At 45.9% G+C, this 21,932-nt stretch overlaps 1 protein-coding gene across 1 annotated transcript in view; it reads left to right on the top strand.

Annotated features, from left to right (window-relative positions):
• Nucleotides 1-21,932, top strand: part of ARPC5L (actin related protein 2/3 complex subunit 5 like) — an 86,742-nt gene that overhangs the window by 37,416 nt on the left and 27,394 nt on the right. The window contains exon 2 of the mRNA XM_086920946.1: nt 17,156-17,228. Within this exon, the coding sequence (XP_086777072.1) occupies nt 17,156-17,228 (73 nt within the window). The remainder of the gene's footprint in view (nt 1-17,155; nt 17,229-21,932) is intronic.

The following is a 21,932-nucleotide window of genomic DNA, read 5'->3' as shown; positions in this document are numbered from 1 at the left end:
ATATGTATGTTCTGCATTGAACCATTTGCTTGGGTTTGCTATTAGGTGCGTTCAAAGTGCCTGTGTTAGTTATGTTTGTAGTGGTGAGATGATTATGCGTAAGTAGTTTCGTCTCCCAGAATGTTTAGAGGACACTTTTAAAAGAAAAGTCTGGGGTGGAGTTAAATGCACCCTGCAACGGAAAAAGGGTGATTAAGACTTCATCCAGTTTTATGCAGGATTCAAAGCACTGATCGCTTTTCACTTATGGAGAACAAATCCAACACATTCCCTCCTTATTGGAGATGGTTGTGTCTTCGGATTGATATCATCCAATGTTGAAACCTAGAGGAGCAAAGGATGACGCAGCAAATGGCAGCAACATTTTAGCGATGTTTAGTCAATTTCTGGTATTAGTTTATATCATTCTTACAGTGTTAATATTTGGTAAAGAGAAATTTGGACACTAAGGAAGCATTGTAGGCATTTATGATTTGTTTTCGCGACGTTTTTTTCCTGATGTTCCATTTAATTCTATTTGTTACTCTTTGCTTTTTTGTTTTTTAAAGGTATCTATTTCTCATTTTTTGTGCTTCTTGCCTTTAAGATACTTTTCCCCTTGTAATTTGTAAACTGCAGTTGTATGCTTTTTGGGTTACAGCCTCAATTCACCTCTCCAAGAGTATTGCCTGCTAACCTCCCCATCACTACTGCTTAGAAACTTCCCACTGTAACATCTCGTGTTCTGATAGCCCATGTTTTTGTATGTCCACTTCATTCATGCAGCATGGACTCGTCGTATCCCTGATAGTTACCATACTGTCCTTTTCCTTCTGCAACACTCTTTTTCTGACCAGTCTACTCTCATGCATATGAAAGTAAGGGTCCGTGCCTTTCACCTCGGTTACCGGTCCTCTTCCCTTCACACACAAACTAACTACGTAGGGCAAGCAAGCAATTCCCCTACATTCTACAACAAGCATTTACAATGCAACGGTCTCGCCTTTGCAAAAGTTAGCGCTTTTGGCATTGTAAATGACAAATGTTTTATTTATGTGTTGGTTTTGGAAACAGATAAATAAATGGCATTGTCATGAGCAGTAGAGAGTGAGTAGTAGAGAGTGAGTAGTAGAGAGTGAGTAGTAGAGAGTGAGTAGTAGAGAGTGAGTAGTAGAGAGTGAGTAGTAGAGAGTGAGTAGTAGAGAGTGAGTAGTAGAGAGAGTAGTAGAGAGAGTAGTAGTGAGTAGTAGAGAGAGTAGTAGTGAGTAGTAGAGAGTGAGTAGAGAGTAGTAAGTGAGTAGTAGAGTGTGTAGTAGAGAGTAGTGAGTGTGTAGTAGAGAGTAGTGTGTGTAGTAGAGAGTAGTGAGTGTGTAGTAGAGAGTAGTGAGTGTGTAGTAGAGAGTGTGTAGTAGAGAGTGTGTAGTAGAGAGTGTGTAGTAGAGAGTGTGTAGTAGAGAGTGTGTAGTAGAGAGTGTGTAGTAGAGAGTGTGTAGTAGAGAGTGAGCAGTAGAGACTAGTGAGTGTGTAGTAGAGTGGTGAGTGTGTAGTAGAGTGTGTAGGAGAATGTGTAGTAGGGAGTGTAGTAGAGTGTGTAGTAGAGAGTGTGTAGTAGAGAGTGTGTAGTAGAGAGTGTGTAGTAGAGAGTGTGTAGTAGAGAGTGTGTAGTAGAGAGTAGTGAGTGTGTAGTAGAGAGTGTGTAGTAGAGAGTAGTGAGTGTGTAGTAGAGAGTAGTGAGTGTGTAGTAGAGAGTGTGTAATACAGAATGTGAAGTAGAGAGATTGAAGTAGAGAGATTGAAGTAGAGAGATTGAAGTAGAGAGATTGAAGTAGAGAGATTGAGGTAGAGAGATTGAGGTAGAGAGATTGAAGTAGAGAGATTGAAGTAGAGAGTGTGGAGTAGAGAGTGGAGAGTCTGTAGTAGAGTGTAGTAGAAAGTAGTGAGTGTGTAGTAGAGTAGTAGAGAATGTGTAGTAGAGTAGTAGAGAGTAGTAGAGGGTGTGTAGTAGAGTGTGTAGTAGAGCGTGTGTGTAGCAGAGTGTGTAGTAGAGTGTGTAGTGTAGAGTGTGTAGTGTAGAGTGTGTAGTGTAGAGTGTGTAGTGTAGAGTGTGTAGTGTAGAGTGTGTAGTGTAGAGTGTGTAGTGTAGAGTGTGTAGTGTAGAGTGTGTAGTGTAGAGTGTGTAGTGTAGAGTGTGTAGTGTAGAGTGTGTAGTGTAGAGTGTGTAGTGTAGAGTGTGTAGTGTAGAGTGTGTAGTGTAGAGTGTGTAGTAGAGTGTGTAGTAAGTAGTGACTGTAGTAGATAGTGTGTAGTAGAAAGTGTCTAGTATAGAGTGTGTCGAAGAGAGTAGTGGCTGTAGTAGTGAGTGTGTAGTAGAGTGTGTAGTAGAGAGTAGTGACTGTAGTAGAGAGTGTGTAGTAGTGTGTAGTAGAGAGTAGTGACTGTAGTAGAGTGTGTAGCACAGTGTGTAGTAGAGAGTAGTGACTGTAGTAGATAGTGTGTAGTAGAGAGTGTCTAGTATAGAGTGTGTCGAAGAGAGTAGTGGCTGTAGTAGTGAGTGTGTAGTGAGTGTGTAGTAGAGAGTAGTGACTGTAGTAGAGAGTGTGTAGTAGTGTGTAGTAGAGAGTAGTGACTGTAGTAGAGTGTGTAGTACAGTGTGTAGTAGAGAGTAGCGACTGTAGTAGAGTGTGTAGTACAGTGTGTAGTAGAGAGTAGCGACTGTAGTAGAGAGTGTGTAGTAGAGTGTGTAGTAGAGTGTGTAGTAGAGAGTAGAGTGCGTAGCAGAGTAGTGACTGTAGTAGAGAGTGTAGTAGAGTGTGTGTAGTAGAGTGTAGTAGAGAGTAGAGTGCGTAGCAGAGAGTAGTGACTGTAGTAGAGAGTGTGTAGCAGAATGTGTAGTAGAGAGTAGTGACTGTAGTAGGGAGTGTGTAGTAGAGAGTAGTGACTGTAGTAGAGAGTGTGTAGTAGAGAGTGTGTAGTAGAGAGTGTGCAGTGATTTGAGTTTTACATCAAATTAAAAACGGGAACGGAACAAACTCATCCTATACATTATTGTGGTAGGTGCCCACGCATATAGGGTTAAATGATGCGTTAGATGCCACAGGTCCCACCAACACGCTTCCTTTATGATAGGAGAATGCCCAACATCGCGGAGATTTGCTCTCTGCTCTTCCCGGATATTTGTATTTTCAAATGTATAATGTTATCCTGCTAAACGAAGACGATGCTGAAACTATAAAAGAAGAGGGTTTCACAGATATGTTAGTCCTTCCGGGCAAACGAAATGACCCAAAGAAAGATCAAGTGACAGTTTAGAGCTCCAAGTGAGTCTTAATAAAATCAGTGTCTGGAACGCATAGCATCAAAAAACGAGCGGGGGCATCAAACTGCAGTGTCATTCAATCAAAGCTTCAAGGCTTCTGAGCGCTAGCCGAGAATTATTTTTTGTGAAGCACTAATCACTGTGGAAGGTGCCCCTGCTATCCCAGATGTGAGAAGTCAGTCTGATATGAAAATAAGCAGTATTTGGAATGAATGTATTTGGCAGGGGGAAGGTGGGGCGGCGCAAGACCGTACTGACGAGTGAACAGGAGCCATTTTGTACCGAGTGATTCTGCCTGTGTGCATGTAGACAAACCAGGCAGCAGCATGAGCATGTGATTCGGTAAAATAACAAGCATTTACAATGCAATGGTTTTGCCTTTGTTAAAGTTAGAGCTATTGGCATTGCTCTTGACACTCTGAAGCTCCACTCTGCACTCTGAAGCTCCACTCTGCACTCTGAAGCTCCACTCTGCACTCTGAAGCTCCACTCTGCACTCTGAAGCTCCACTCTGCACTCTGAAGCTCCACTCTGCACTCTGAAGCTCCACTCTGAAGCTCCACTCTGAAGCTCCACTCTGAAGCTCTAAAGCTCCACTCTGAATCTGCACTCTGAAGCTCCACTCTGCACTCTGAAGCTCCACTTTGAATCTGCACTCTGAAGCTCCACTCTGAAGCTCCACTCTGAAGCTCCACTCTGAAGCTCCACTCTGAAGCTCCACTCTGAATCTGCACTCTGAAGCTCCACTCTGAAGCTCCACTCTGCACTCTGAAGCTCCACTCTGCACTCTGAAGCTCCACTCTGAAGCTCCACTCTGAAGCTCTAAAGCTCCACTCTGAATCTGCACTCTGAAGCTCCACTCTGCACTCTGAAGCTCCACTCTGAATCTGCACTCTGAAGCTCCACTCTGCACTCTGAAGCTCCACTTTGAATCTGCACTCTGAAGCTCCACTCTGCACTCTGAAGCTCCACTCTGAATCTGCACTCTGAAGCTCCACTCTGCACTCTGAAGCTCCACTCTGAATCTGCACTCTGAAGCTCCACTCTGCACTCTGAAGCTCCACTCTGAATCTGCACTCTGAAGCTCCACTCTGCACTCTGAAGCTCCACTCTGAAGCTCCACTCTGAAGCTCCACTCTGAAGCTCCACTCTGCACTCTGAAGCTCCACTCTGAAGCTCCACTCTGCAGCTCCACTCTGCAGCTCCACTCTGCAGCTCCACTCTGCAGCTCCACTCTGCAGCTCCACTCTGCAGCTCCACTCTGCAGCTCCACTCTGCAGCTCCACTCTGCAGCTCCACTCTGCAGCTCCACTCTGCAGCTCCACTCTGCAGCTCCACTCTGCAGCTCCACTCTGCAGCTCCACTCTGCAGCTCCACTCTGAAGCTCCACTCTGAAGCTCCACTCTGAAGCTCCACTCTGCACTCTGAAGCTCCACTCTGCACTCTGAAGCTCCACTCTGCACTCTGAAGCTCCACTCTGCACTCTGAAGCTCCACTCTGAAGCTCCACTCTGCACTCTGAAGCTCCACTCTGAAGCTCCACTCTGAAGCTCCACTCTGAAGCTCTAAAGCTCCACTCTGAATCTGCACTCTGAAGCTCTAAAGCTCCACTCTGAATCTGCACTCTGAAGCTCCACTCTGCACTCTGAAGCTCCACTTTGAATCTGCACTCTGAAGCTCCACTCTGCACTCTGAAGCTCCACTTTGAATCTGCACTCTGAAGCTCCACTCTGCACTCTGAAGCTCCACTCTGCACTCTGAAGCTCCACTCTGCACTCTGAAGCTCCACTCTGCACTCTGAAGCTCCACTCTGCACTCTGAAGCTCCACTCTGAAGCTCCACTCTGCACTCTGAAGCTCCACTCTGCACTCTGAAGCTCCACTCTGAAGCTCCACTCTGCACTCTGAAGCTCCACTCTGCACTCTGAAGCTCCACTCTGCACTCTGAAGCTCCACTCTGCACTCTGAAGCTCCACTCTGCACTCTGAAGCTCCACTCTGAAGCTCCACTCTGAAGCTCCACTCTGAAGCTCCACTCTGAAGCTCCACTCTGAAGCTCCACTCTGAAGCTCCACTCTGAAGCTCCACTCTGCAGCTCCACTCTGCAGCTCCACTCTGCAGCTCCACTCTGCAGCTCCACTCTGCAGCTCCACTCTGCAGCTCCACTCTGCAGCTCCACTCTGCAGCTCCACTCTGCAGCTCCACTCTGCAGCTCCACTCTGCAGCTCCACTCTGCAGCTCCACTCTGCAGCTCCACTCTGAAGCTCCACTCTGAAGCTCCACTCTGAAGCTCCACTCTGAAGCTCCACTCTGAAGCTCCACTCTGAAGCTCCACTCTGAAGCTCCACTCTGAAGCTCCACTCTGAAGCTCCACTCTGAAGCTCCACTCTGAAGCTCCACTCTGCACTCTGAAGCTCCACTCTGCACTCTGAAGCTCCACTCTGAAGCTCCACTCTGAAGCTCCACTCTGAAGCTCCACTCTGCACTCTGAAGCTCCACTCTGAAGCTCCACTCTGAAGCTCCACTCTGAAGCTCCACTCTGAATCTGCACTCTGAAGCTCTAAAGCTCCACTCTGAATCTGCACTCTGAAGCTCCACTCTGCACTCTGAAGCTCCACTTTGAATCTGCACTCTGAAGCTCCACTCTGCACTCTGAAGCTCCACTTTGAATCTGCACTCTGAAGCTCCACTCTGCACTCTGAAGCTCCACTCTGCACTCTGAAGCTCCACTCTGCACTCTGAAGCTCCGCTCTGCACTCTGAAGCTCCGCTCTGCACTCTGAAGCTCCACTCTGCACTCTGAAGCTCCACTCTGCACTCTGAAGCTCCACTCTGCACTCTGAAGCTCCACTCTGCACTCTGAAGCTCCACTCTGAAGCTCCACTCTGAAGCTCCACTCTGAAGCTCCACTCTGAAGCTCCACTCTGAAGCTCCACTCTGCACTCTGAAGCTCCACTCTGAAGCTCTACTCTGAAGCTCCACTCTGCACTCTGAAGCTCCACTCTGAAGCTCCACTCTGAAGCTCCACTCTGAAGCTCCACTCTGAAGCTCCACTCTGAAGCTCCACTCTGAAGCTCCACTCTGAAGCTCCACTCGGAAGCTCCACTCGGAAGCTCCACTCGGAAGCTCCACTCGGAAGCTCCACTCTGCACTCTGAAGCTCCACTCTGAAGCTCCACTCTGAAGCTCCACTCTGCACTCTGAAGCTCCACTCTGAAGCTCCACTCTGCACTCTGAAGCTCCACTCTGAAGCTCCACTCTGAAGCTCCACTCTGCACTCTGAAGCTCCACTCTGAAGCTCTACTCTGCACTCTGAAGCTCTACTCTGCACTCTGAAGCTCCACTCTGAAGCTCCACTCTGAAGCTCCACTCTGAAGCTCCACTCTGAAGCTCCACTCTGAAGCTCCACTCTGAAGCTCCACTCTGAAGCTCCACTCTGAAGCTCCACTCTGAAGCTCCACTCTGAAGCTCCACTCTGCACTCTGAAGCTCCACTCTGAATCTGCACTCTGAAGCTCCACTCGGAAGCTCCACTCGGAAGCTCCACTCGGAAGCTCCACTCGGAAGCTCCACTCGGAAGCTCCACTCGGAAGCTCCACTCGGAAGCTCCACTCGGAAGCTCCACTCGGAAGCTCCACTCTGAAGCTCCACTCTGAAGCTCCACTCTGAAGCTCCACTCTGCACTCTGAAGCTCCACTCTGAAGCTCCACTCTGCACTCTGAAGCTCCACTCTGAAGCTCCACTCTGAAGCTCCACTCTGCACTCTGAAGCTCCACTCTGAAGCTCCACTCTGAAGCTCCACTCTGCACTCTGAAGCTCCACTCTGAAGGTCCACTCTGCACTCTGAAGCTCCACTCTGAAGCTCTACTCTGAAGCTCTACTCTGAAGCTCTACTCTGAAGCTCCACTCTGCACTCTGAAGCTCCACTCTGAAGCTCTACTCTGAAGCTCCACTCTGCACTCTGAAGCTCCACTCTGAAGCTCTACTCTGAAGCTCCACTCTGCACTCTGAAGCTCCACTCTGAAGCTCCACTCTGCACTCTGAAGCTCCACTCTGCACTCTGAAGCTCCACTCTGAAGCTCCACTCTGAAGCTCCACTCTGCACTCTGAAGCTCCACTCTGAAGCTCCACTCTGCACTCTGAAGCTCCACTCTGAAGCTCCACTCTGCACTCTGAAGCTCCACTCTGAAGCTCCACTCTGCACTCTGAAGCTCCACTCTGAAGCTCCACTCTGCACTCTGAAGCTCCACTCTGAAGCTCCACTCTGCACTCTGAAGCTCCACTCTGAAGCTCCACTCTGAAGCTCCACTCTGAAGCTCCACTCTGAAGCTCCACTCTGAAGCTCCACTCTGCACTCTGAAGCTCCACTCTGAAGCTCCACTCTGAAGCTCCACTCTGAAGCTCCACTCTGAAGCTCCACTCTGAAGCTCCACTCTGAAGCTCCACTCTGCACTCTGAAGCTCCACTCTGCACTCTGAAGCTCCACTCTGAAGCTCTACTCTGAAGCTCCACTCTGAATCTGCAATCTGAAGCTCCACTCTGAAGCTCCACTCTGAAGCTCCACTCTGAAGCTCCACTCTGAAGCTCCACTCTGAAGCTCCACTCTGAAGCTCCACTCTGCACTCTGAAGCTCCACTCTGAAGCTCCACTCTGAAGCTCCACTCTGAAGCTCCACTCTGAAGCTCCACTCTGAAGCTCCACTCTGAACGGTCAGACTCCAAAAATCGGCCCTAATCACAATAGTATTATTTCACCTGCGTGAATATAAGTCTTTGAAATTCTGGCCAGTGGTAATACACACAAGTAATATAAAATTGTTGTTCCAAAGAGCATTAAATGGAAATAAAACAAGTACCAGACCCATTGACGCCTGCACCTTAAAAGTGAAACTGACTGAAGCAAGCGCCAGGGCCACGTTGAAAAAAAAAGCCACACACATTAGATGCAGTCAAGGCGCGCTCACGAGGTCAGAAGGCACTCCACATGAACAACTACCAGACACATTGACGCCTGCACTTTCAAAGTGAAATGAAACAAAGTGAAACTGACTAAAGGAAGCGCACGGCCCATTAGATGCAGTCAAGGCGCGCTCACGAGGTCAAATCTCCAAAGGAGAAGCTCGTGACAGCCTGACTACAGCAGAAAAAGCTCGTAACAGTCTGATGTCCACAATATTCCCAGAAAAGTGGCAACATAAGTTGTCTCGCATAGACAGCAAAAGCTTCGCTTTTGCTTTCGTCTAGGCGAGACCTAAAAAGAACTGCTGGTATCTTATTGGCTTAGTGCCTAACCAGTCATATAAACGATCTTTGGTCTTCAGTCCACCTAAAAGTATTAATCCTTAGGATGTCTGGAGTTCTTATATGTCCCTTTGCTACCGTTCCCAACGACTTTCATTGTGTTTCTGGCCATCCCTGGACACTACAACCGTACTTCCCACCTTTGCCACTGCTCCACTGTGCACCTGGTGTAGCAGGCAGGAACTTGTGGTTCCGTCAATCCAGTATATCTACCTCACTGCCCCCTTGTTGAGAGCAGTACATGCTGTGAAGGAGTTTATGAGAGCTGCCTCTGCTTTTGGTGGCTGCATATTTTGTTCATGAAACTGCTGGGAACTGACCATTTTCTGCCCTTACTAGGGTTTGCTGGAAAGATCTCTTTTCTGCATCCCACCTGACAGCGAACAGCTGCTGCTGGGCACGCCAGGCTGAACTTTATTTCCAGATTGCGTGTGTGATGTGAGCAGAATTCTCTGAAAATAACCAACATCTTCATCCCACTCCATCGCAGCTTCCACCGCACAGCTTCTCCTAACCACATTTGTAAATGCAGCCCACAAGTACTTAACATCTCAGGCGTAACCCTTTTTTCACTGTTCGGCAACAGTCTACACCAACTACATCAGCTGTCTTTCCCTACCGACCTCCTCATTTTCCTCTTTAAACTATCTTTTTCTGCATGCGAGCCTCATTTGCAGCTTGTTTTCCAAGCAGCACTAGGCTTGCTATGTTTTTTTCCCCAACAATCGGTGTGGGGTTACCTGCTATTTTTTGTTGTTTACAAAGTCATGGCACTGACACCAAACTTTCTGGATTTCTTCTCTTACCTGGCCAGTGCATTTGGTCAGGATTTAGAGATCAGGATGTCCCATGCTCTTACTTGTAGTCAAATGCAAAAACCACAGTTGATGGACAGAATGCAGAACAATGTCATACATTCACCCCAGTACAGAGATCTGGGCCTAAATCCATCGTTTTTTTGCACTCCACACCACCCCAGTTCAGACATGGCCATATGCAAATCAGTCTGACCCTGTGCCTCATGGGAACAGTCCAGCCCTAACTGCCAAGCCATGCCTTCCCTGGCCTGGAAAGAAGCCTCCGAGGACCGGTTGCTGGCATTCCAGCCGTCTTCAGCCTGGCTTGCCAGTGGCAAAGTGAGCAAGGGACTCACGTCTGAGCATACCCTGCCAACTTATGGCGAACAAAGTGATACAAAAGGGGGTGGTGATGGACGGAGCATCTGAACCAATCAAACACTCACACCCAGTCAACAGATCTGGGTTTAATCCATCACCGTTCTTTAGCCCAGAAGACATGGCTTGGCAGTTCGGGCTGGACTGTTCCCATGATGCACAGGGTCAGACTGATTTGCATATGGCCATGTCTGAACTGAGGTGGTGTGGAGTGCAAAAAAAACGATTGATTTAGGCCAAGATCTCTGTACTGAGTGAATGTATGACATTGTTCTGCATTCTGTCCATCAACTGTGGTTTTTGCATTTGTCACCCCGAGTGTGATGGGTATGCTCAGACGTAAGTCCCATGCACTCCACACCACTGGATTCAAGCAAGCTGTGCTGAAGACGGCTGGAATGCCAGAAACACAGGGTCAGACTGATTCGCATATGGCCATGTCTGAACTGGGGTGGCAGAGTGGGCTAAAGAACGGTGATGGATTAAACCCAGATCTGTTGACTGGGTGTGAGTGTTTGATTGGTTCAGATTATCTGTCTATCACCACCCCCCTTTTGTATCACTTTGTTCGCCATAAGTTGGCAGGGTATGCTCAGACGTGAGTCCCTTGCTCACTTTGCCACTGGATTCAGGCAAGCCGGGCTGAAGACCTGTAGAAATGCCAGAAACTGGTCCTCGGAGGCTTGTTTCCGGTCCAGGGAAGGCATGGCTTGGCAGTTCGGACTGGACGGTTCCCATGAGGCACAGGGTCAGACTGATTTGCATATGGCCATGTCTGAACTGGGGTAACAGAGTGGGCTAAAGAACGGTGATTGATTAAACCCAGATCTGTTGACTGGGTGTGAGTGTTTGATTGGTTCAGATGCTCCGTCCATCACCACCCCCTTTTGTATCACTTACTTGAAGTCAGGCACATAGAGGTGTGTTGTTATGTTAAGGAATTTATTGAGCGCACGTACACCAAACGGTGTCATGGTGCAGAGGTCTAGGGGGAGGCTGCCGCGGTGAGAGGATTAACTTAGTCATACGCCTAGGAGAACAGTCAGGTCTTAAGCTGTTTCCTAAATTGTGCATAAGAAGTCACAGACCTCGACTCCACAGGGAGAGAGTTCCAAAATGACGGGGCCAAGACCACAAATCTTAATTCCCCCATGCTTCTTACGTTTAAAGTACTGAGTATCCAGCAGATTCAAATGGGAGGACCACAGCTCCCGAGAAGGAGCATAGCGCTGGATCTTAGAGGAGATACATGCTGGACTGTTACCGGAGAAGGCTTTGAAGGTAGTGCATCCCAGCTTACAAGCACAACGTTTGGTCACAGGAAGCCACTGTAGGCTTTTCATTAGCGTTCTGACGTGGTGCCATTTGGGCTGGTGGAAAATCAACCTGGCCGCTTGGTTCAGCACCAGCTGTAAGCGATGGAATTGATAAGCTGGGATACCTACATACAGTGAATTGGCGTAATCAACACCGGAGATTACCAGAGCTAGGATGACTAAAGTCAGGGCTTCCGTGGTCCGAAATCTACTGATCTTCCTAATTCTTCGCAATTGGAATTAGCAGGAGCAGATCACGAAGATCTTTGTCCCTTTACTTCCTCGCTCCAAACCGACATCTGTATTGCAAAGGCCATCATCCTGATCCTCCCTACTCTCATACACTTGTCGATATTTAAATAAATTCCTTCTTTCCAACAGTAAAACTGTCCAGCTTAAACCTGCAATCAATATCTATTTCTGAACAGTGACCTGAAGTATTGTCAACTGCATACCAATATCTTACCAACTGTGTAACAGCGATAACCGCCTTGCCTATGCTTCTAGAAATATATGGCCTACAACATGACTCTCAATCAGGTTCAGGCCTCACCATGAAACTCGAACGCAACAACCTAAAAAATAACCAAGAGCTGCTGACATGTTAACTCATCCGTGCCATTCAGCTTCTTCTAAGGGTCTGATCAGCTGTCTCTGATACCATAGATCAGTGTGTTTATAATTAAGCTAGTAAAGACTGCCGGAGTTGGGGGCAGAGGCCTCCTCAAAATACCCTCAACATAGTCTCGGCAAAGACGCTCAACATACTGTGATTCTGGGCAAATCACTTCATCTCCCTGTGCTTAGCAAAAATGAATGTGTCCTCATGTAACGAAACTGGTGCTATGTAAAGTGCTCTGATACCTAATGTCTTCGGGTCAAGAGAACTCTTAAAAAAAAATTTAAAAAAAATGGAGGAGAAATCTTGAACAGCACCGGGTGGCAGTCTCCTAGCAGCACTGTATTCTCTACTTTTGGACCGCTTTAAATGACATTGGAGTCTAAATCCTGCTCATGTGCCTGGTCGAGCCATCGACTCTTCCTTTCAATTGGCTAGACAATCTGCGCCTCTCCCATGTGCACTTTGAAGGCAGGCAGCCTGGATGTCCTAGTAGCATTCCTTTGTTAGTGCTCTTGATAATTGAAGCCACCATTTTTTGTCTTCTATTTACGTCTGCTAAAATGGGTTACCACTTAGCACCGCTTCTTTAAAAATGGGCTCCATTTTCATGGTGGGCATGTCCACCTTGAATTATTCTAATGCATCCTCAGTTGTCTGCTATATGAAGGCGCTTCCAAATTTCTGACTCTTATTCGGCCTCTAACCCTTTTACCACTTCACACTCGCTGAGAAGGCTGCCTTTAAATGCTGGTCAAAGAAAGGTCAACATTCAACCGTATAACCTTATACTGTGAGTACATAAGTTACTGGAAGTCAGCACCCTGTGCTACAGCTCAAGTTTTCTACCTTTACACAGTATTTCCCAGCCTTTGATCTTCTGCTTAAACCACCTTTCCAGAGCACAATCCGCTGCTAGTGTTCAGGACGTAGATGCCTACTTGTCCAGGATACAACCTTTAAAATTCCTACCAGAATCACACAAGACTTTGAGTTTTTCATGTTTTGACCAAGTTTGAAGAATCATCCCTTCCATGCCGCCAAGCCCGATCTGGCTTTATTTTACTCTGTAAATAACCCCACCAAGATCCTGGAGAGATGAATCCACTTTCTTTGAGTTTTCTCGAGCATTTACAGATTAGCTGTGCGGGACGTGTTCATGGCATCCCCCATCATACTCCAGGATACTTGATGGACCAGTTCATCTCAAAGCGCCCCAGGGGAGCTGCAGTGTCGGCATTTCCCGCTCCGCAGAAACCAGAAATACACACATTCTTCACAAATTGATTATTCATGACACCCGCATGTTGCACTTTTGTCACATGAAACGCATTTGCTTTCTCATCTCCACGAGCATTTGTAGTGAAAGGCAAACGGATGTAAATGCAAAAAATATTCACTATGGTAATGTGCTGCCAACGGCTTTGTCTTCGTTAATGCTGTTTTTTCTGTCACAAAATGTTGTCTCAGAAGGTCAGACTGTGATCACAGACGTGAATTCAATTAACAACCTTTTTAATTGGGATCATATCCGTGGTTTACTTAATATTCCCATGAAAAAATGGTACCCATCAGATGTGTTTACCAACTCCTCTGTGCTGCACTGATTTTATACGAGTTTTTATGTGATGCTGTAGAAAGCCTATAGTAATGACGCGCCGTGCTTCAGTGCTAAGCCCTTTGGCTCCTCTTTTGAGGATTTGTTGAAATTAGGTTCCAAAGGGTGTCCCCTCTGCCAAGGTTCTGACTGCATCCCCTCAGGAGTCCATTTTTACTTCACCCTTTCTTTGGAAAAGGAAACTTGTTTGCCAAGAGGCAGTATTGCAATAAATTGCAAAACAAGAAGCCCTTGCTAAACTTATTTTTCATCCATCTCACTGACCTCGGTGGATTAGTGCAGGCTCCACGGGAGAGAACGCAAGTTCTTTACCTCTGTCTTTTTTGGTTTGTTATATTCCTTCTGTAGTTCTTGCACCACAAGCTGTTACGGGATTGCCTAAAGTGAGAGATGATGTATTTATTCTTTATATTGGTAACTTGCTAGTTTTAATGGAACGCAATTCTTTTTTTTTTTTTTTTAAATTTTTTTAAATGTAGTATGAACGTTTTCTTACTTCTACACCTTTTGCACTAACAAAAGCCTTCCTTTCTTTCAGAATGTGTGGCCGATTTATGTTCAATTCCAAATAGACTTGCCTATTCATAAATGCACGTCTTTAAAATGTTTTAAATGAATCGAGTTAATGTCTAATTCGACTCAAACCCATTGATCACACATTTTCCAGCGAATTTGGTAGTCGCAGACTGCTGTAACTACTTCCAACAAGACCGAAGATATCCATGTTGAAACCTTCGATACTGATGACACACCCAACGATGTGAAATGTGCTATAAAAATACCCTTATTATACCCATCTTAGCCCTATCAAACGCGTAGCTGGGCAATTCACTTTTATTGCGCCGTCGCCTTCTTTTACTGTCTTGGGCAATTTTGACCCCTGTAGTAGTTTGCTGAAGGCTATGGATCGGCTGCTAATGAAATGGGATGACATTGCAACACTATTTGTGGGTAGTCGGGAGTGAGATGGCACCCAAGACTTCATTGCATGGTATCTTGCTCTGGCATCAATTCCTTTACTGATTCAGACTTTAAGATCATTTTCCATGCATCAGTTTTGTCCTGTGTTTTTTTATAGTCTTGCTAGAGTTCGGCTGCAAAAACTCACTACAGGTGGCTAAAATGAAGACGACCCATGCAAAATATGGAACAAAGTGTAACATTTTATCAAATTTAAGGTATTAGATGCGCAGCGCATCCCACAGCGCATCTAATACTTATGCAATCCCCATGTGCCTTTTGACCTCCTAATGCTCGAAATGTCTTAAGATTAATCCTTTGACTCTTCAGCAAGAATAGCAGTGCTTGGTATGGAGATGAAACACAACCTTTAGAAAAGCCCTTTCTACCACATGCATCGCGCAAGAGTTGTGAAGGGCATAACACATGTACAGCCCAAACAAAGAGTACAAAGCCTGTAAAGGCCTGTGTGCACAGAACAGGAATCTGAAAGAGGCCTGCCACTTGGTACCACAAAGACACCTCAACATCAGCAGACCACAGAGAGGGCAGCGAGGGTTTTCAGTTGCAGTATGGTGTGCTGGGACTTCTCTGCCAGTTTTGGGCACTCTAGAAAAACATTGGCAGGAAGGTATGTTTGGGTTGTAAAAACATGGCCCACTGCGCTTAGCGAGACCATAAAAAGAAATCTTTCATTCCCTCGTACATACTGGTGTCGGCAACAGGTGCACATCATCTGTTCTGACTCTACCATGATCTTATGTGAGTGGCTGTTTATTTCCAAAATGGGCCCTGTGGATTAAACCATAGCTGGTTTCCACAATACTAATGTGCCCTGGGCCTCTGTGAAGCGCAGAAGCCAAAGAGCAGGCTATTTTCTGCATCACACTGCAGACTTGAGTTTCTAAACTTAGATTTGAGTTTATGCGTCAGCCATGCTAGTGCGTCTGTAGAGCAGGCAGTACGAGAACAGGCGGAGAGCAGGTCTTTTTCATTCTGTGTGCGACTGCCCTCCGCGTTGGTCACCATTCTAGTAAAAAGATAACGTTTAAATCCCTAACGTGTGACTTGGGGGTTATCCAGCAATCTACTAAAACACAGACCTGATTACCAAAAAATCCACTAGATTTATTACAGAAGAATTACCCAGATTTTGGGAGATCGTGATTCCTTGGCTATTTCCAACCGGTCTATCTTAGTCTTGGACCAGTCTGTTTTTTTTTTTTTTTAAGCCTTTGCAAATGTAGGCCAGTTTCGGGAACAAATGGCAAACAGGCTTGCAGGTGACCCCCTGAGCCCCTTGGTGTTCCTGAGAAATAGAAGTGGTTTCCCTTTCTGAATGCTGAAGATCGAGATATACTAAAGAGCTGCTGGCCACAAGCCAATTTTGTGATGACTTGTTTTTTTTTAGACTTGGTGTTTGTGGAATTTATAGTTTCAATAATGCTAAAACAAAATGAATGCCTAACGCTCTTGCACAGATGTCCAAAGTACCGTTCGAGACTACATTCAAACTAGGGTTTGCGAATATCTGCATAAGATTAAAAGAAAGGCATACAGTGAATCTATATCGTTCACCTTCTCCATGGTAATCAGACCTCATGAGTTTACTGGTAAGGCACACGGTTAGACAAACTTCCAACATGGAACCACCTATCTGAGCTCTTCCAACACTGTGTTTATGGTGCCGAGAACCAGCCTGCTGTCCACACCATTCCTGATCGAATTCCAGCTTTGATCATTTTTGGTACTCTCGGGTGTCACTGCGGAACACAGCCTAGAGAACACGGTGCCCAGTATCAGGTAGTCGACCATAACTTGGTAGTCGAGCCTTTTTGTTCACCATGCACACTTTGTTCGAGAGGGGAATATACATTAGAAAGGAAGGAACATTGGGAAAGCCATACACACAATTATGTGCAGTACGGAATTTTGTTTTAAAATAAATTTGAGTCCAAAGTTTTTGGTCAGATCCCAGCTGCCAGATGTTGGGTTTGATGGATTCTGAGGCTGCCTTGTCTTGATTCTACCTCATGTCTTTCTTCAACTACCCTACATTGCCTGACTCTTTTTCACTTCTTAACATTTTTTCTCCCTTTGTCTCTGTTTTTCTATAATTTTCCCTCTTCTTTGTCCTTTTTTGACTGTTAATTCGTCAAAGTTTGTTGATGGAAAATATGTCCTGGTCCCAAAGATGTTAGCTGGGGCCCACCAGCCTCAACCACCGGCACAAATTATTCACTGATTATACACTAGTGTTTTGCAGCTTCGCCTTAGTTTATGGTCATTATTTGTCTCTACTAAAAACAATTTCAAATGTTGGTCATCTGCCACCTGCTTTGTTTTATCATCTCAGTTTTCACATGGCTTTGCATGTTTAGGTACCCGATGGAGCTCTTTCTGCGTCTGGCGAGGAGCAGAGCAATGGCAGTCCTTGCCACTGCATCTGCCTTTGGTTTAAAGACAACAAAACATGTTCTCCCTGTGATGTCGTCACTCTGATGGCGAACGATTGCCACTGACCATTTGTGTAGTGTCAGAGCAGTGTAGAACTGCGCACGTGCGAATTAAAGGAATCCAACCTGATGAATGTTTTTTGCACATTTCTCCGGGATGGGACCATAATGAAAACGAACTGCTGTCCCTGCGTTTGATGGCAAATATATAGAAGTCTTGGTAGCTCGAGCCTCAGCACATTTGTTCATGATGCACATATGCAGGAATTTACTTCATGGCTCTGAAGGCAGAGCCCGGTTTTTACAGCTCTCCCACTGGATGTGAAAAAATAACTGTCGCAAGAAGGGAGGGGGGGCTTTGCAATTACCACTAACTATTCAGTGTGTGCACTTGTTGGTGTCCTTGACTTGCTCTGATGAACGGGGGACGTGCTGCGAGCCTTTCACGCCGCCTTACAGAATTCTCCAGTAAACTCCAAGAACCCGGCAGCGAAGGTATGTGGTGCTCCATTCACGTGTGCGTGTGCTTTCTGCCTTCTCTTCTGAATGCCTCTATTTATAGCCTGCATTTTTTTCGGTTTGTTTCTGATAAATGAAGTGTTGCAACAAGAACGCGAGTGACGTTATTTTAAGGAAATATGCTATTTAAAATGCTTTACCAGTAGCTGCTGTTACTATGACCAAGAACCCGAAAAGTCAGGTACTCGCTTGCATACACTACACCTAGTTCCCATATAGTGCCAATATAACGCATTCTTGACAACGAAGCGCTCTCATAAGATTCAGCGAAGCCCTTTGAGTTGGCATGCAGGGGCCATCGCTTGTCTTCTGAATACCATGAGATTGTTTTACCTATGAATAAAGGCAGAATTTGCATGCCTACCATGCAAATATGTCTGCCATGAAGTTTCTGCTTTTTTTTTAATGTAAATACGTCATTTCTCTTGTAAACCATCATGCAAGCACAGATTAGCTGTCAAATTATGTAATCTAAAGTACCTTAAAATAATAATGGGTGGGATCATGCACTTTTTCATAACGGCTTTAACTCATTTTGGGGGTTCCCATATGTGACCGTGTAAGTTGTTTAAAGTAACTGTATCTTCTAATTTTTTTTGGTGATGTCTATTTTGATGTATACATCTTCCTGCAGATCCCTCACATTATTAATTAGCCTTTCAGGATTTTGACTGGTCCAGAAAATGTTTCTCACCAGTATCTCTCCAGTGCTGCCAGGTGGCACCTTGCTGCCTTAGTCGTGACCGTGCCGCCGTATATGGCAACCCCAGAGTAGGTATTGGTCAGTGCCCTGGAATCAGTGTCTGGTTTTCTGCACTTCATCGTCCTGGCCAGGAGACTGCTCTGTGTTCACCAATAAAATTCCTCGGCACGTCCACAGCTATACGGACCAATATCTCCTCCTAAGGCACTTAGAGAGCTACCAAAATACTCTCTCACTAGGAAGTACATCACCTGCCAGGAAACTATCTCCTAAAAGATCTTCCCACGATGAAAGATCACCATAGAAAGGAGAAGGCCTCTTCCACAAGGAAACTGCTCCTCCCTGGGACTGTTGAGTCTCAGCTCTGCTTTGGACGCTGGACTCCTTATCGTTGTCAGACATGAGCCTAACTTTCTAAAAGATGGCCTCAGAGTGTCTGGGTGAGTCTTGTGACGCCGTACAGATTGAGGAGTTTCGGCTACCTACTCTGACTTGATCAGGACTGTTCCGGTACTCTGTGCTGCCCCTCAGGATTGGAGCACATTCTTGCGGCTTGGTTAATCCGATGTCTCCGACACGGACAGCTTCTGATGCTGCACATCCACTGGCTGTGACCCAGAAAGAAGTTGATGCCTGCCCATCCCCGTTCAGTTGGAACAACCATCGGCACTGATGCATTCACAGAACAAAGGAGCCGAAGACTGAGCCACTCTCAAAGCCTTTGTGTGAGAAAATTATTTCTCTTGCAGGAACCAGTTAAGGCAAATTTAACTGATGCTCTTTCTTTTGAAAGAGCAATTTCCTAGGGCTCAGAGATGCGTGTAGATGGCGGAGTTGTTCAGCTGCAATTGCAAGACTCTCCAAAATACAGTTGTGTAGAATATGGTGATACCCTACTATAATGATGTTTACAAATTTAATGTGGCCTTAACACTTCATAGGAAGGAGAAATCTTGTAGCCCTTTAGGCATATCTCAGAAGACGTTTCCTCATTTAAGACTGGTTTCTGAGCGCAACTAAAGGCTTGGAATTGACCATACTGTCTGCCGAGGCAAAATCTAACATTTTGACTGGGACGTTGCAAGCCGCCTCCTCCATCACTGTGCCCTTGCTTCCATTCTATGATCCTGTCATGGATGCTTGAGAGAAACCGTTTTCTGGCACAGCGGGCCAAAGACCGAGATGGCATTGACCTGCTTCGGGCACCCCCCCCCCCCCATACAATACATTTCATACTCTCCCCGTAGTCTGTTGGTCCAAATGTCATCCTCAAAGCAAAATCCAAATGCCTTACCCATAATGCCCCCTTTTAGAGTTAAAGAAACAAATGTGCCCTTGAAAGTCTTTGCTTCTGGCAGTCTGGAGCTCTGTACTACTACGGACTCCTGAGCCGATATGTGCATGCTCAGTCAGTATTCGCGAACATGATGGTGATCTGTTTGCCAGACCACATGAAAAAGCTCTATCAGACCTGGTCAGTGTCTGACAGGATGCATCCAAAGAGATCTTGAAGAGCAGCATGGACCCCTTTTTTTGGGACATCTTAGCCTAATGCTTGGGCTCCGCTGTAATGCTACACTTGCAAGCTTGGATGCATTCCAGTGGCTTCTTCATGTACTTCCAAGCCACACATTAAAATGCCCTTCGATGGTGAGATGGCAGATGCCTCTCCGCAGTGCTTTAAAAAAACTGTAGAGCTGAGGGTTGTGTGCTGAGCTTAGCCTTCCCAGTAGGGCAATTCCACCACTAATGTAGAAGGTCTGTGGCTACTCCAGGGAAGTACAGTGCCAGCAGAGACGGCCTTCTCAGCCTGCCCCAACGCCACATGTGTGACTTGAGTCGTCACTAACCTGTATATTTGAAAGTTGCTGCAGTAACAATATGGAGCCCACCAGTCTCCTTCTCTGAGGCCTTTGAAGACCATGCTGAGAGAGGTAGAGTAATTCCAAAGATGTAAGGAAAGTCTTCGAGATGATGCTGCAATCAAATAAAAAAAATGCCCCAAACTGAAAACATTTTGGAAGATGTTCTTAACGTCTGACTTTAAAATGATTGACGCAAGATCGCGAGTATCGCAGGTGAAGAGCTGAGCCCAGCCGGAGGCTACCTCTCTTCAACAGAGATCTAAGCCATGCCTTGGATGTTGCGTTTATAGACTGTGGGATCATTGAATCCTTGAGTAGATTCTCGAATCCCAGGACCCTTTATTCCCTCTGTAGCCTACCGCTCAGATGGGGCAAAAGCTCACAGAGTTGGGCTGTCCACAGGGAGACAGGATTGACTGGGCTGGTGATTGGCAGGGACGGGGTGGTGATGCTTTCTTTGATAAACTGATAGATAATAGATTAAGCGTCTTCACAAGAACACAGCGGTGTTATCCTCAAGAATCGATGAGGTAATGTGCCCCTAAAAGAATTAAAATCCTTAGAAAGTAGGCAGTATTAAATAAGTGTTGAGACTCATGAAGGCACAAGATCCGGGAAAGCTAGAAACCATGGAGGTTTATTAAATAGGCTTTAAAAGCGCAGAACAGAAGGCAAAAATAACAGTGACATGCATGGTAAATCAATATAGGAAATAATCATAAGGCTTAATCAGAAGCAGTAAAGAGTCTGACTTGAAGTTGAATCGCAGAGCAAAAATATCCGAATTCCCAAGTAAGAGACAGACTAACACACGTCCGGTCTCCAAGTCTGGGCAAACCAAACTTGTCTCGCCTCTCCGAAGGAGCGCTTTTATGACAAAATACACAGTGAAATTGTCCCCATAAGATAATTGAATTGACAAATCAGAATACCAAAAATAATGCAGCATTATCCAACTGCATCCACCAAGTGAATATTAATACAACTTTTTTTTTTTTTTTTTACCGAATACCTGATAACTCAGTACAAATCAGGTAACAAAACAGTGACAGTCTTCTGAGATGAATAGGCTTAGAGTGGCTCCAGCGTAAGGTCCTTGAATTTGTTGCAGAGAAAGGAAAGCTTCCCCAGGAAGTCTTCAAGAACAACCTGTCAATGTATAAGTGCACGTTTTGCTATGTGTCATGAGCAGAGCAATGAAAGCACACATCATTGCTGTGTTAGAATTAAAGTTAAACATTAGGCCTAAATTGAACCTAATTTAGAAACACAGAAAAATACAGTAATGCAAAGTACATGGTTTAGTGTTTTTTTGAAATAATTTAGAATCGTCTCTATCCGGGGTAACATCGTGGCAATGCACATGACCGCCACAATCCTGGGTGGCAACACTCCAGTCTCACACCGTGGATGGCGTCCTGGCAAGCAGTGGCCTGAGCCATTGGTGGCCTGTATGGCCAGGAAAAGAGGCGAATATGAGTTTAGACGAGTACCTATCAAAAGTCATGAGACCACATTTATGATACACGCCAACAGCGGCATATGCCCTCTCCACCATCCAATGCTGGCTTTGCTGCTTAAAAAAACCTTTATTTTCCACCCCCCCTTTAATTCCTCATCCAGTGGGGAGAAGGTTGTCCATTTTTTCCATCTATAAGTTGGTGATCACAACAAATTGCTAAGTCATTAATCTATGGTCTACGGTTACTGCCCCTTTCTCAGGACCAATCGTCTTTCACTAGGACATGTTTTCTGTAGCACTCCTCAGTTTTAGAGGCAGCAGGTCTTGTCACGTTGACCAAAGGCACCATAGATGTGGTTCCTTAGGAAGATGGTGTACACTTTTCTATTGCCTCCACTTCTTTGTCCATAAGAAGGATGGAAGTCTAAACATTGCTCTTTGCCTTCTATACTTGTTCAGTCAACAGGACAGGTCCAAGGTGCGGTCCCTGAGCGTAGTACTGCTGTCCTTAAATTCAGGCATCCACTGGATCTTCTGATTGCCTATTTCCATCTTCCGATTCTTCCCACCCACAGAGACGTTAGCTGAGGTTCATGGTGGGATCCCTGTACTCATTTCACAATTCTACCATTTGGGCTGAAGACCACGCC

This window comes from Lissotriton vulgaris, chromosome 5 (assembly GCF_964263255.1).
Source record: "Lissotriton vulgaris chromosome 5, aLisVul1.2, whole genome shotgun sequence".
In the NCBI taxonomy this organism is placed as follows: Eukaryota; Metazoa; Chordata; class Amphibia; order Caudata; family Salamandridae; genus Lissotriton; species Lissotriton vulgaris.
Note: the sequence above shows the minus strand (reverse complement) of the source record. Positions and strands in the feature narration are given on the sequence as shown.